This window comes from Gordionus sp. m RMFG-2023, chromosome 2, assembly GCF_954871325.1.
Source record: "Gordionus sp. m RMFG-2023 chromosome 2, tfGorSpeb1-WG-v2, whole genome shotgun sequence".
Classification (NCBI taxonomy): domain Eukaryota; kingdom Metazoa; phylum Nematomorpha; class Gordioida; order Chordodea; family Parachordodidae; genus Gordionus; species Gordionus sp. m RMFG-2023.
In genome coordinates, this window is record NC_088776.1 from 18,454,976 (window position 1) to 18,469,096 (window position 14,121).

General features: G+C 26.5%; 1 protein-coding gene across 1 annotated transcript; it reads right to left on the bottom strand.

Annotated features, from left to right (window-relative positions):
- Window positions 1-681: 681 nt before the first annotated feature.
- On the bottom strand, window positions 682-13,270 carry LOC135923192 (uncharacterized). Its single transcript, XM_065457807.1, has 3 exons — window positions 12,765-13,270; window positions 6,504-6,661; window positions 682-2,721 (listed from the first exon to the last, which is right to left on the bottom strand). Exons 1-3 carry the CDS (start codon window positions 12,955-12,957, stop codon window positions 1,153-1,155), a joined length of 1,920 nt encoding a protein of 639 aa, XP_065313879.1. The 5' UTR covers window positions 12,958-13,270; the 3' UTR covers window positions 682-1,152.
- Window positions 13,271-14,121: the final 851 nt, after the last annotated feature.

Sequence of the window (14,121 nt, forward strand, 5' to 3'; positions counted from 1 at the left end):
TTGAAACAAATTAACATGTTTTAAAATAACTAAAATGCATCGTTTACCTAATGGGCACACTAAAAATGCCATTTCTATATATTCCCTTATTGGATTGATTAGGTAATTAAAATTATAATATAAAAATGTTAAATTTGTTAATATGTTGTTCAATAAGAATAAAAATGTGTTCAATTTTATTTTAACCCCTTTATCCTGATAGACATTTTACACTGGTTAAGGTAAAATAGAAAAAATGTCACATTTCACATAAATAGTTATAACTCCTAAAGTATTCTAGGAAGAAACCCACTTTTGTTTTATTTTTTAGATGAAAGATTGGGCTACCATTGATCAATAAATGTCTACCTTAATTTTGTTTTAAATTCTAATTGAAAAGTGGAAAATATGACCGTTCCGGTTTCTTCTATAAGGCTAGCTCAAATTTTTTAAAAGTGTCAATTGGAGCATTCTAATATTCGAGCGTCAATATCAATTCTTTAAACAAATGATAAAAAAATTTTTTAATTTAATTAAATTTCATATTTTTATTTTATTTAGTTTTGTCATACCCTTTCTAATATCCACAATAATAATAAAGCATTGAGCTCATTTAATATTCTTTTAATAAAATTATAAATGTTGGTTTATATTAAATTATGTAAAAAATACATATATGCTATTTTGCTTGACGGGGGAAAAAAATTAACGTTTTGCACTTTAAATGTAGTATAAGAGAAGTGACCAGAAGACCACTTTAAAATAATCATTTCAAAATATTTATTTACAATTTGATCAATTGAATAAATAGATTAAGGTAAGGTAAATGACATAAAATACATATTTCGACAAGTTTTGAGATAAATTGGCCCAATTGTTAAAATTTAAGTGGGGTGGCAGGTCTACGCCCATCGTCGTTTAAGGTACTTATCCCCTACAAATATTATATGGATTAATGACTCAGATAACACAAATATTTCATGCATTTATACAATTCAATTATTTCGCTAACATAGTTAAATAAATATTCAATCATACAAAATAAACATTTGATTAAAGTTTTAATATAACTCCAATATAAAAGTATATTCGATATATTTTTTTAAATTCATTATTCAAGCATGTAAGATTAAATAAATTACTTTATATATTATTATAAAATATATTTACATATTACACTATCCCATTTTTAAATTCTACCAAATATTTGCACTTTGATACAACTTTTTCAAATTTCCATTTACTATAATAGACGGAAAACGAGACTATAGTAAGAATTATTAAGCAAATGATAAATGTCGTGGTCGTTATATAAAACATAGCTAACTGGTTATCAAAAACGTTTGATAGCCAGGTGGCTAATGGAAGACAGACAAGACAACCCATTCCGGCAGCAAAAAAGTATATGCCATAGACCAGGGAAAATTTATTAGAGCCAAACAAATCGATTACCAATTGGTTTAAGAGCGCTATTCTGACTCCGTAGCAATAGCCAAATAGAAGCATCAATAGACAAAAGTGGATGTACTTGGATGAAATGTTCATTAATAGTATGGCGCTTATAATACACTGACCCAATAAGCCAGTAATAAAGAATACGCCAGTGTACGAAGAACCATTATCAAGTGTTTCGTGGAGGCCTTGAATATTTGAATTGTTTAATAGAGAAGAAGAATAGTAAATACCCCACAAAACGATGGATATGCAACCACATAATTCACCTATTCCAATCCAAGAAATTAACGTGGAGCTCAAAAATGAATTAATACCCAGTCCTTGGGCAAATTTGGTTATCATTATAAGAACTATGATACTGCTAGTTTGTTCGAAAGGGGCATATAATATAAATAGCATGAATTTAAGACTTTTCACCTTTATCTTAGTTGGTAAAGTGAAAGTTGAAGGTAATAAAATCTTAGGTTCTATAGATGAGCGAGATGAATCAGAAGAATTACATGCATTTACAATCCCGTCATTAACTGAGTCATGATGATTTATTGCACTTTGAATTTTGGGTGACGATATTAAATTTTTTTCTGAATCAGAACCCGATGATAATTCTTCAGGGCTATCACTAGCATAGTTGGACACTTTATCATTAATATTCTTATCCTGAATATCTGCATCATTCAATATATCGCCGTAGAGTCTTTTATCCTCATCACCATCGGCTTTAACATTTAAACTCATATGGCTTCTAAGCAGGGATTTTTCTTCCTCCTTGATAGATTCGATAATTTCAGCTATCACAACGGGTGGAGCGGAAATAACAGAAACTAGCGATTGTTTTCCACTAATATCTATAAAACTAACCCTTTTCGTTAAGGTCCCTCTTGATTCATTAATTCCTAAGCCTATTATCCCTCCGTCTAAATCTTTCCCAAAACCGCTATCTTCGCATTTATTACTAGGGTAGGCCAAAATGGCTGCTATAATATATGCTTGCATATAGATTGATGCCCCGATAATAAAAGATCCTCTCAAACCATATTGCTTTAACAGGGCATGAAAAATGAAAGGAAATATTATACAACCACAAGCTATCCCACTCAGCCCAAAAGCGTTAGCCAATACGTATCTCCTGACAAAACATAATTTTAATATGCAAACGACTGGTGAATATAATATTCCGCCTCCAATTCCAACCAAAAAACCATGGCTAAAACATAAAAATTCTATTTGAGTGGAAAAATACGAAGCTAAATGCCCTAAAGTGCCCACGGTGCAACCTATGACAACCGTCTAAATATTTGTTTATTTTGTATAATAAAATAATATATTAAACCACGTAGATTTAAACAAAAAGGTAAGGAAATAAGATTTCTTAAAATATATAAAGAAAGGGGGAGATTTTAATAACTGATCTAAAATGCTTAATCTTACATAGCAAAGACTTTTTATTTCACATAAATGATTAGTTTTCAGAGGGTAACAGCCGAGGCTATGCCTCAACCCGAGCTTGGGCTAAAGGGGCCTATTAAAACTTTTGCATCATTCATTGATAGAAATTTAGCATGTATAATAGGTTTGTAAGAGACATTACGTAGTTGTTTTGTATAATTATTATTCTCGTGACATTTTATAATCTCAAAATTGCCAAAGTTTACCACCGATAATCAAATCCAAACAATAGCGAATTATAAAATGATATATTACTAAAATCCATAATTAGTACGCCACCCTTTAATTTTTTTAATCGTTAGTTTTTCCAATTTTGAAAAAAAAAAATACTCAGACATTTTACTTCAATTTCTTATTGTTAATATAAAATCATAATCTTTAATAATAACCAAATAAATAGGCATAGTTAAGCGGTTAAGAAATGTAAAACAAATCGCTTCTGAAGTAAATTTTTATGAAATATGCGGCATTTTTATTTATTATGGTTAAGTAACATTTTGAGTATATATATAAACTATGGAAAAAGAATTTTCGGGAAAAACAGTGTCTAAAAAAACTTAGGAATAAAAACTGTGAGAAATAAATTTCAAGGATAAAAATAAACTGCGGAAAATATTTTCAAAACATAGATGCGGGGAACGGTAGGGATAAATGTCTTTGGAAAAAAAATCTGTATATTTATAAAATAAAATTACTAAGTGTAATATTTAAGGTCAGTGTTATATTTTTAATTGTTCCTGTATATCTAGGACGTCGGTAAGATTTAAGGGGAGGGGGGGGGAGTAGAGAATTTGCAATCTCGGTTGAGCTCAGCAAGTCAACCCAAATGTCAAATCAGATGGGGCTTGACCTTGGCCTAAAAAAATTTATTCATCTATTTTATATATTATTTATGTATGTAATTATGACTGTTTTAGCTTGGAAATGGGATGGGTATCCATTTTTTTAATCTGGTCAGGCGATTATAACAAAAAATCTTACGATTTGTGATTTTATTTTATTTTATTTAAAAGAAAAAAAACTAGAAACCGAAACGAATATAGGTTCGGTTTAGATTCAGGTTTGGATAAGAATAATGGTTCAAGATTCAGATCGGTTCTTAAAAAATAAAATATCTGTTTGGTTCGAACTCTAAGAACCGGTTATAATGCGTTTGTATACAAGCCTAAATTTGAATTATATATTTTATTTGTTGTAATTGTTAATTTTATTGAGTTCTAGAGGGTGGTTTCTTTTTATGTGACCCTTTTGCTCTTACGTGCGCCTTCATAGTATATGACAATCAGTAGTATTATATTTCGATATGTCATTTTTAATATTCTAGGCATTATAAGCTTGAAAATATTTTAAAAAACGTTGTAAATGGCAATATACTAATGTTTATAAAAATTATGACTGAGATAATTGATAATAATCATTAATGCAATTCGGAAATAAATTAAATTTTAGAAAATAATAAAAATATAACCTTCACATAATCTTATAAGCTCAAAATCATGAGGCTCAAACCGATGTTTTAGCGGTTCAGTTAAGGTTCAGATAGAAAATTATTTAACGCTTCCGGCTAGGTTCAAGTTTGATAAAAAAAATATCGGTTGGTTCGGTTCAGGTTGGGTTTAGCCCTTGAAATAAATACATGCATAATTAAATATACACATATTAAATATTGACCTTAAGCATTACCTATATATTTTTATTTTATTTGTACATATATATACGGATTTATTTTCCAAAGATTTTTTATACTTTATTTTTTTTCCCCCACCGTTTTTTTCTCTTTGAGTTTCTTATTCTACAGTTTTTATATTTCTAATTTTTTTTTCTTCGTAGTACATTTATAAATAAGATTGTTTCCGCAGTTTTCTTTGCAAGTTTATATAGATATATTTATTTATGTTTTTTTTAGCCTGAAAATCATTTTTACTTATGTTTCGTATATATAAATCAGAGACCTGCAGACATTTGTAAGACCCTGCCCGACCCGGATTTTTTTTCAAAAATATTTTCCGGCCCTGCTCGGATTTTTTTTAAATTTATTTAATTTATTTTTGATGATTTCAAATATTTGGTTTTAAAATATACGGCCCGGCCCAGATATCTTTTTTAAAAAAAATTTCAGGCCCAGCCCGGCCGGGGTAAATTGGCCGGGCCTGTCTCTGATATAAATTAATTTCAATTTCCAACATATTTTTTTATATTTTATTAGCGGATTATAAGGGAAACAAAAAAATACGAATATTATAAGAAGAAAAAAAAGAATATAAAATTGATTTTGTACCAATTCGTCACTCACGACGACACCTTATCACTCAGACATTTCGCATGGCACTTGATACCGTGACACATTATCACGCAACATTTAATCACATTTTTATAATTATTATTATTTAAAACTAATATTAGGTAAATTGTATCTATCTAAGAAGATCAAAATTTTGCGAGTTAGGGTAAGAGCTCGCAAAAAATTATTATACATAAATACAAGGCCTGCCCATTTTTTAAGAAAATATTTGATTAATCAGATCAGGTGGAAAATCATATTGCTCATATCTTCAATTTCTATTTTTAAATAATTTATAAATAAAAGAGCCATAAAAAATATTTTTTATAAATCCGAATCGGGCCATAAAATAAAAATTTTTAAATCCAGTACAAACCGAGCTTAATAACTGGTCTGGGCCATAAAATCAATTTATAAAATCTGGGTTTGTCCTGAAAATTTAACCTGTGCTGGTCTCTAATTTCGAAATTGTAAAAATTATTTGTAGATTTCGCTCTGCTTGATAGTATTAAATTCAACTTCACGAATACCCTTAAGTGAATTATTTTACGACTGTGCAAATTACAAATGATTGATTAATTAAATATTAAAATCCGATAAATTGAAAATATGAGATGAATGTTAAATGATTCATTTGTTTATTTTATTAATAATTTTTTGCGAGAATTAACCCTAACTCATAAAATTTTCGCTCTTCTTAAAAAAAACAAATGTGAGGAAATGCATATTTATTTAAATAAAAATAATCGACTTTCAAAATGTGAATAAATGTATCGTGATACTGTGTTAGTTTAGTTTGGTGTTATCATGTGTCATATGACGAAAATGTTTGAATGATAAAGTGTCGTGATAAAGTGTTGTTGTGATAAAGTGTTGTTGTGATAAGGTGTCGTCATAATAAATTATCACCGTGATGAAGTTTGCCTGACGAATAACCAAGTGAAGAAATAACGCCCGGGGGAATGTTTATAAGCTTTATAAATATTCTTTTTATTTTTTACATAAGAGAAATCCGAAACGAATATTTAATAGCATTTTTAAAGATTATCTATTTTATCTTTAATTTATGATAATTAACATGTTTCATATTTTTTATGCTTAAAAATTTTCCCTCGTTCCCCAATTTTACTTAAAATTTCTTTCCAGATCCTTGCAATTTATTATATAATAATGAAATAAAATAAAAAAATTAACTTTATTAAAAATTAAGAGGGTGACAAATTAATTAGGATTTGAGATATCTATATCGAATATTATAATTTGACATCCAAAGAATGTGGCCTCCTGGACCAATTTACTATGTACCTTAATCACTTATGCTGTATATTAACTATTTTTATACCCAATGATAGCCAATTTTTCTTGATAGATAAACAGAAACAGGTCCCAGAAGCAAAAATAAAGCGCTAGGAAGTCCAATCAACACGGATATCAAAATTTTTTGATCGGGATACTGATTGATGTATGCAGTGTAATATACTCCATAAGAATAACACATACCTTTTTAATAATTTATATAAAATTTATATATAATTGATGGTCAAAAATCCAAATATAAAATTTTTAAATTTATGTTAAACGTTCTAAACTAAAAAAATTTTCCCATAGTTGTTTTTTCACATTTTTTGGTTAAATTTTAAAGTCCAACTTTAATATTATATTTATTATAAGAATCTAAGACAGGAGTAATTACCTTGATAAAAAAAAATGACAATAAAATTATAGCATTTTGTCCTACACTTAAACACTGGTTGGTATATGTGATTTTATTTTACAGTATCAAATTAAATACTAATAAAATATAGTAACATACACTCTGTATAAATAATTAAAATACTCGGATTAATAATTAAGATCATACTCTAACTCACGAAAGGTCATTTGGTAGGTTTGAAACTATTAAGTTTAAAGCCTAAAAATCTAAAAATAATATTATGATTTACTTTATTATTAATTTCAAAGAACTCAAATTAAATTTTATTAAATTTTTTCTAAATATTTCAATTTTTGAAAAACACTAAAACAGATCATTCGGCAAATTTGACTCTAGTGAGGTAAAAAAGGAAGTTTAAATGTAAAAAATATATTAAAAATACAATGAAAAAATTAACAAAAACAGGCTTACATTAATAAATTTGAAACACTCAAATTAAAAGTTCAAGAGCCATCTGTAACTCGACCATCGACCATGGAAAAAAAATTTCTGAAAAAATAACCCCAGAATAAAATATGGAAATAAAAATACCTGAAAAATTATCACTAAACCAGAAAAACCCTTCAAAAATGAAACCACAATAAATTTTAATATCTATTTAGAACGAGGTTAAAGTTAAGGTAAAGAAGTTAACTAGATATCGGTTAATACGTAAAAGATCCACCAAAAATTGGGGAAAAAATTGTAGAGATCTCTGTTTGATTTTACTGATTCCTGATCCTAACTAAGTCCTATTTTGGGATTGAGCTATAACATTAAATAATAATCTTTCTTAATTTCACTGAAACTAAATATAAGATAAGACCTGGCAGGTAATTGAAGGTTCTTATTTTTCCTTTTTACGTTTTTAAATTTTTATACTTTTCTAATATCCGAAAAAAAAACGTTTATGATATTTGTAAAAGCGTAAGAACCTAAAAAAAATTTTAATTTTTAGCCCTGAACGACAACCGACAAATACCTTTATAGATAATGGTTCGAGCTCCTTAAAATATAATAATAAGTCTACGATTAAACTATATGTTCCATCAATGGTTATTTGATTAAGATACCACAATTTGAAAGCTTAAAGATCGACTTCGATCTAATGATTTCTTAAACCAAAAAACACTCGATTGTTTAATTATCCAAAGTCCATTTTAGTATTGTTGCACATGGTTCCATAGATATGAAAAAGAATCGGTAGGATAAACAAATTTTATTAATGTTGCAGTTTCTTTGGAAGGTGGGGGGGGGGGGTATTTTACAAGAGAATTTCGCCTTAATGCTAATAAGAATAACTATCCATAGTTAACCATTACACTCCTTAAAAAGATTATTAACTTTGGCAACAATTGAAAAAGAGGCTATAGTATAAGAGTAAGGCCATATTTTAGGCTGGGAATTTGATATGAATAATCTATTGATTATAAAGGGCTGCTTTTTAGATTGAATTTCTCGAGTTGAGTGGAGGTATTTTTCCCATTTTGAGTTTTAAAGATTGATCGAGCTAAAAAATATATAATCTAGAATAGTTTCTACGATGTTTAAGTTGCTGATACATAGACAGACCCCACTAATATATTATTATTTTGATAAATAATTAACTCACATGGTGCAAATTAAAGTAGAATAAAATTTTTAAATTTTTTGTGATGAATGCGCCAAATATTCTAGGTTGTTTTAGCAAAAATTTGATGAGAAAACAAATTATATTTAAAATTTAATTAAAATTATATGATTAATTTAAATCGTCGTGAATAATGAAAAATCATTAAATCATGAAAAATAATAGATAAAAATTAAAAGAATTGAGAATTATTCTAATATTTACCTTTACAATTTCCCAAGATAGATTGGGTCATGCCCCATTGTGACCCTGAGATTTTACACCCAAATATATATATACTCTAAACGTTTAAAATCTAGATCGGAGGCCTTTAGGCCTAATCCAGGAAATGTTTTATAAGGAAAATGCATGAATTTTAGGATGATATAATTTACATGGATGACTAAATATTCCTCTACAGTGTATATCTTTTAAAGCAGCTTATAGAGATCTCTTCCATGACATGTATGAAATTAAATCACAATCCTACTTTAGCAATTTCTTATGCAGGCGCGTAACCAATGGGAGGGGGGGGAAATTCCGCCCCCCCATCGCAAATTTAACTGTTTTCATAAATATCATTTTTAGCTTATAAAAATTTTACCTTCCACCCCCCCCCCCCCCAATCAAAATTTTACAAATATTTGAATATCAATTTTATTAAAATTTCCTTTTATTGTGAGTACATTAACATTATTTAAAAATATTAATTAAATGGAAAAATTTTAAGTTAAAGAGATTGAAATCAAATGGTAATTTATTTTATTATTATATATAATTATTTTATTAAATTCAAAATTATTAGTAAGTTAGAATTAATAAGTATTTTTAATATTAATTATTAATAAATATCTATAATTTTTTAAATATTTTATTTTTACTTCGATTTTGTAGAAAAGAAGAAATAGAAATACAAAAGTTAAATAAGGCTGAGGATGAAAAAAAGTAATGTGTCGTCAGAATCGATATCATTATTGAATTCAATTGATCAATCAGAGTTTATCATTGCTGCTAGTTGCATCAATAAATTATTTTCCTATAGCTCACTACTTTGTAGAAATTTACAAAAATCAAATTTAGATTTGGTTCAGGTTATTGATTTGGCGGAAAATATATATGAACAGTAGATACAATAAGAATGAATGTAGATGAATATTTCCATAATATTTATATAAACGTTGAATCGAAGGCTAAATTTTATGATATAACAGTAATTAAACCTCGTCTAGCACCTGGGCAATTATTGAGATATAAAATAAATATTGGCTCAACTGAAGAATATTATAAAATATCCACTTTCATCCCATTCTTAGATACTTTTTATCGCAAATAAAAGTACGGTTTTTAGATAAAAAAACAAGTCTTTAGCAATCTTCAAGTTTTAATACCGAAAGATCCATCTTCGTTTTCTAATGCCACTATTGGTAAAATTAAATATTTAGCAAAATTTTATTCCTATGATATTGATACTGAAATAAATTTAATCAGTGAATTCGAATTGTGGTATAAATATTTACTACGTTTAGCTATTTTACCTGAGCATGCTATTGATGCGCTCAATCGGTGTAAAGAAACCTTGGCTCAAATTCCTAATATTTTGAAGTTGTTTTATATTCTACTATGTTTGCCTATTATAACATGTACGAATGAAAGGACTTTCCAACTTAAGAAGGTTGAAAACATATTTATGAAGTACTACTTTTGAATCTCGGCTAAATGGGTTATCTCTGTTAAATATCCACAGAGATTTCATTCCAACGATAAACAAAATTCTTGATGAATTGGCAACATTCCCACGAAAATTAAAAATCACATTATAATTATAGTATTTAATAAAAAAATTTGTATAATATTGTATTTGATAAGAAGTTAAAACTTGTTTTTTAAATTATTTTCTAGTCAATATTTTATAGTGTTGTTAAACGCCTTGTTTTGAGCCGATTTTTAAAAACCGCTAACTCAGTTATTTATCCAGAAAAATATTATGCAAGCCTGAAAATTTTGCTCATAGAAGGAGCAAATGTCTAGACATATAGTATCGAAATTTAGAGGTTTAGTTAATATTTTTCTGGCGAAAATATTGATTAATATTTTATACACACTACTATTAGTATTTTCAATAAAAAAATTATATTATACTTATATTGTATGAGAATTTAAGCTGAGGCTAGTTTTTAAAGCAAATTTTATTAAAAAAATGACATTAAACTTTATTTCAACCTTACATTTAAAAAACTTTATTAAATATAATATACCTAACTAAAAATAATAAAAAATAGGCTTGTGATATCCATTAGCACGAATTAGTAAATAATAGTTACAAATAGAAATATAATTATTATTAAATTATGAATAATTTAATGGAAAAACTAAAACATAAGATCCCCCGGCCTATAAAAGGGTTTGGGGGCGAAGCTCCCAAAAAAATTTCCCCCCACCATTCATAAGAAAATCCTTGATACGCCACTGTTCTTATGTAATTCTTTTGAAAGTTTGGAAACTTTTGGAACAATTTTGAACACAGCCAAAAAAATTTTTTTAAATATTTACAAGAATATTGTTTATTATCAAGGTCTAGGCTAATAACAAATTATTTATTTTATTTTTTTTCTGACAAAAAATAATAACAGAGATTTGACCAAACAGATGAAAATATTTGTAACTAAAACTAATCAATAATATCTGACCATGAAATTCCCCTTCCTAAATATTTTGTTTTATATATAAAAAAAATTAGGTTCCAAGTTTCGAAAATATTATTTAAAAAAATTTGTAATTTTTGATCAAATCCATTTAAGATGGTGCAAAATGCAAAATATTATAATTAAGGGAAAAAATAATTTAAAATTTAAAAATCTAACTTTAGTAACAAAATATATTTTAAGTTTATGCTAGAGAGATAACTCCCAAGGTAACAAATTATTGTAAACAGATTATTAGTAGACTAGCCCCAACTATTTTCTTTATTCCAAATGTAAATTATTATATATTAAAAGTTTGATCAATAAAATAAAAATTATTTGATATATAATTACGAGTCGATTAATTTTATCTCCAAAAAAATATGGATTGGACTTAGATAATAACTATAGAAGATTTTTAAATAAATTCTAGAATTAATATTGATACAAGATTCATAAATATTCTATTAAACTTGAAAATACTGAAAAATATAAATGTAATTATTTAGGAAAAAAATATATAATTAATTCTTTCTAATATACTAAATTTGATTAATGGACTTAACCAAGATTTTTATAAAAAGAGAAGCACTATTGGATGGGTTCCCTGCATAACATTTATTGAGGGGCTTTATACCCAGGTCTTTTACAGTGTTAAATTCTAGAAAAACAATTTTTTGTTTTTATACTTATTTTTTTTTTTGAATATTTAATTTAATTTTTTAAAATGATTAATTTATACTCTAAAATAAATTTCGTTTATAATGATAATGACAAATTGATTTTTTAGAAAGAGAAGAAGGGAAGGGTAATTTTTATTGTCTTAAAATAATATTTACAAAATATTGCCAATTTTTAAGAGGGGACCCCCTCCCTTAGCTAAGCCTATGGGTAAATTTTATTTTAGAAATTTCTTGAAAAAAAAGACACACAATAAGAAAGGTTAAAATAAAACTATGTAATGATAATCTTTTAGATGCTTTTCCTTCTTTACAATACATTCATTAAGATTAGAGGTAAATTTTTAAACCCTGCCCAGTTCGGTTAAAATTTTTTCATACCAGCCAGGCCCGATTTCAATTTTTTATTAAGGTTGTCCAGTCCAGCCGGTTTAATAAAATTTTAAATACAAGGCCTTCGAAACATATCAACAAAATAAACAACTATTCATAATATTGGGGAGTGGTTAAATTAAAAATACCCTACATTATGAATTATCACTTGTATAAAATGTCAGAATTAATTAAATATATATATACAAAAAATATTTTTGCTCGGCCTAGTCCAAATAAAAAATGAGCTTTGTAGACCTCTAATTTAGATATCCTGATTCACTTAACTCATGAAATTTTTTTTTATTAATATACAACAAAACACCAATAAAAACTTCTTTCGTTAAAATTTCAGATTTGCAAAAACAATTCCTTTCCAGGATAAAGATCTTACATATTCTATCAATTTATTAACATATTTTAAATTAAAATTTTATTTATGTACATTGGAATTGATATATGTGAAAGATGGCCCTAGCAAATATTTCTGGAGCTTTTGCCTCCGATGTATATATATATAGATTTAGTAGGCCCTTTATAGGCTTATATTATATAATCTATTTATTACCTGCACTTATAAAGCATCCAAAGAATGAACTTATCATCACCAGCCAAGCCCAACCTTGATCCAAATCTCTCGCAGAATACATAATATCGAAGTTCGGCTTAGCTTTATAACCATGATCCTCGCGGATCCTTTTTTTCAATTCTCCTTCTCCCGGTTTCAATTTAAGCTCGTGGATTGGATTTTGTTTAGGCATCTTAATAAAGAAGTATATTTTGAGAATTATACTTCCTTCATAGAATATATATATTAATCCTAATTTTTTTAAAGTAAATTTGTGGAGAAACTACATTAAGAAAATCATTTTTTTTCCCCAGAATTTTACGAAAAAAAATTTAAAAAAAATTAAATTTATCGTAAAATATTAGTTTATATAAAATGTATATAATAAATATAATAACGTTTTAAAGACTTTTATTTATGCTCATAATATTAATATTTCTTTTTCTCATTTAAAATGTAAATAGATGGGAATTTTCCCAACTAAAGCAAAAAAAAAATTTAATTTCTTTAAAAATTAAAAAAAAAATTACAAACATAAATTAAAATTTAAACAAAAATGTCGCAGAGCAACATAATTTTATTTTTTTAGATTTTACGGATATTTTTTTTATATTTATTTATTTTCAATGTATTTTTCTAAAAAATATATCTAAATATCTCAAGGCACCACTATCTCCTACATACACTAATGTATTCGTGGTATCTATTTTATGACACTTTTTGGCATATAATTACTTTTATATCTTAAAAAATTATAAAAAAATCCCTGATACCTTTTAAATATATTCTATCATGCCTTTATATATATAATTTTATGAATATTTTGCATTTTTATATTTTTAAAAAATTTGTTTTAACTTTCATGACTATTATATAGGACATTTTTGCGCTTTAACTACAAATTAATTTTTTTTATAAAATTCTAGGCCCTCAGTAATAATTATTCTTTGTCATTTTTGGATAGCTAAAAAAATCCCTGATAATGTGTAGATAAATTAATTTGTATATATATATCCCCAAGAAATTAACAAACGATTGGAATTTTACTAAAATCTAACCAAAAGCTTCCTTTTTTTATAATTTATTCTACACATAAAAAATATCTTGATATCTTACTTTGATCAATTTTTAAAAACAAAATTCGCCGAGTTATAAGATATCAGACTTGAAGAAAAATCTTTACTGGCAAAACGACTTAAAGTATACTAAATTTTAAAAATTTGCAAATAATAATAATTTTTTTGATACTAATTGTATTTCTCTATTTATTTTTGTACTAATAAAAACAACGTTACAATTAAGGTTATTACTATTTCATTAAATAAATAATTTATCACAACTTTTTAAAATTTAAAAT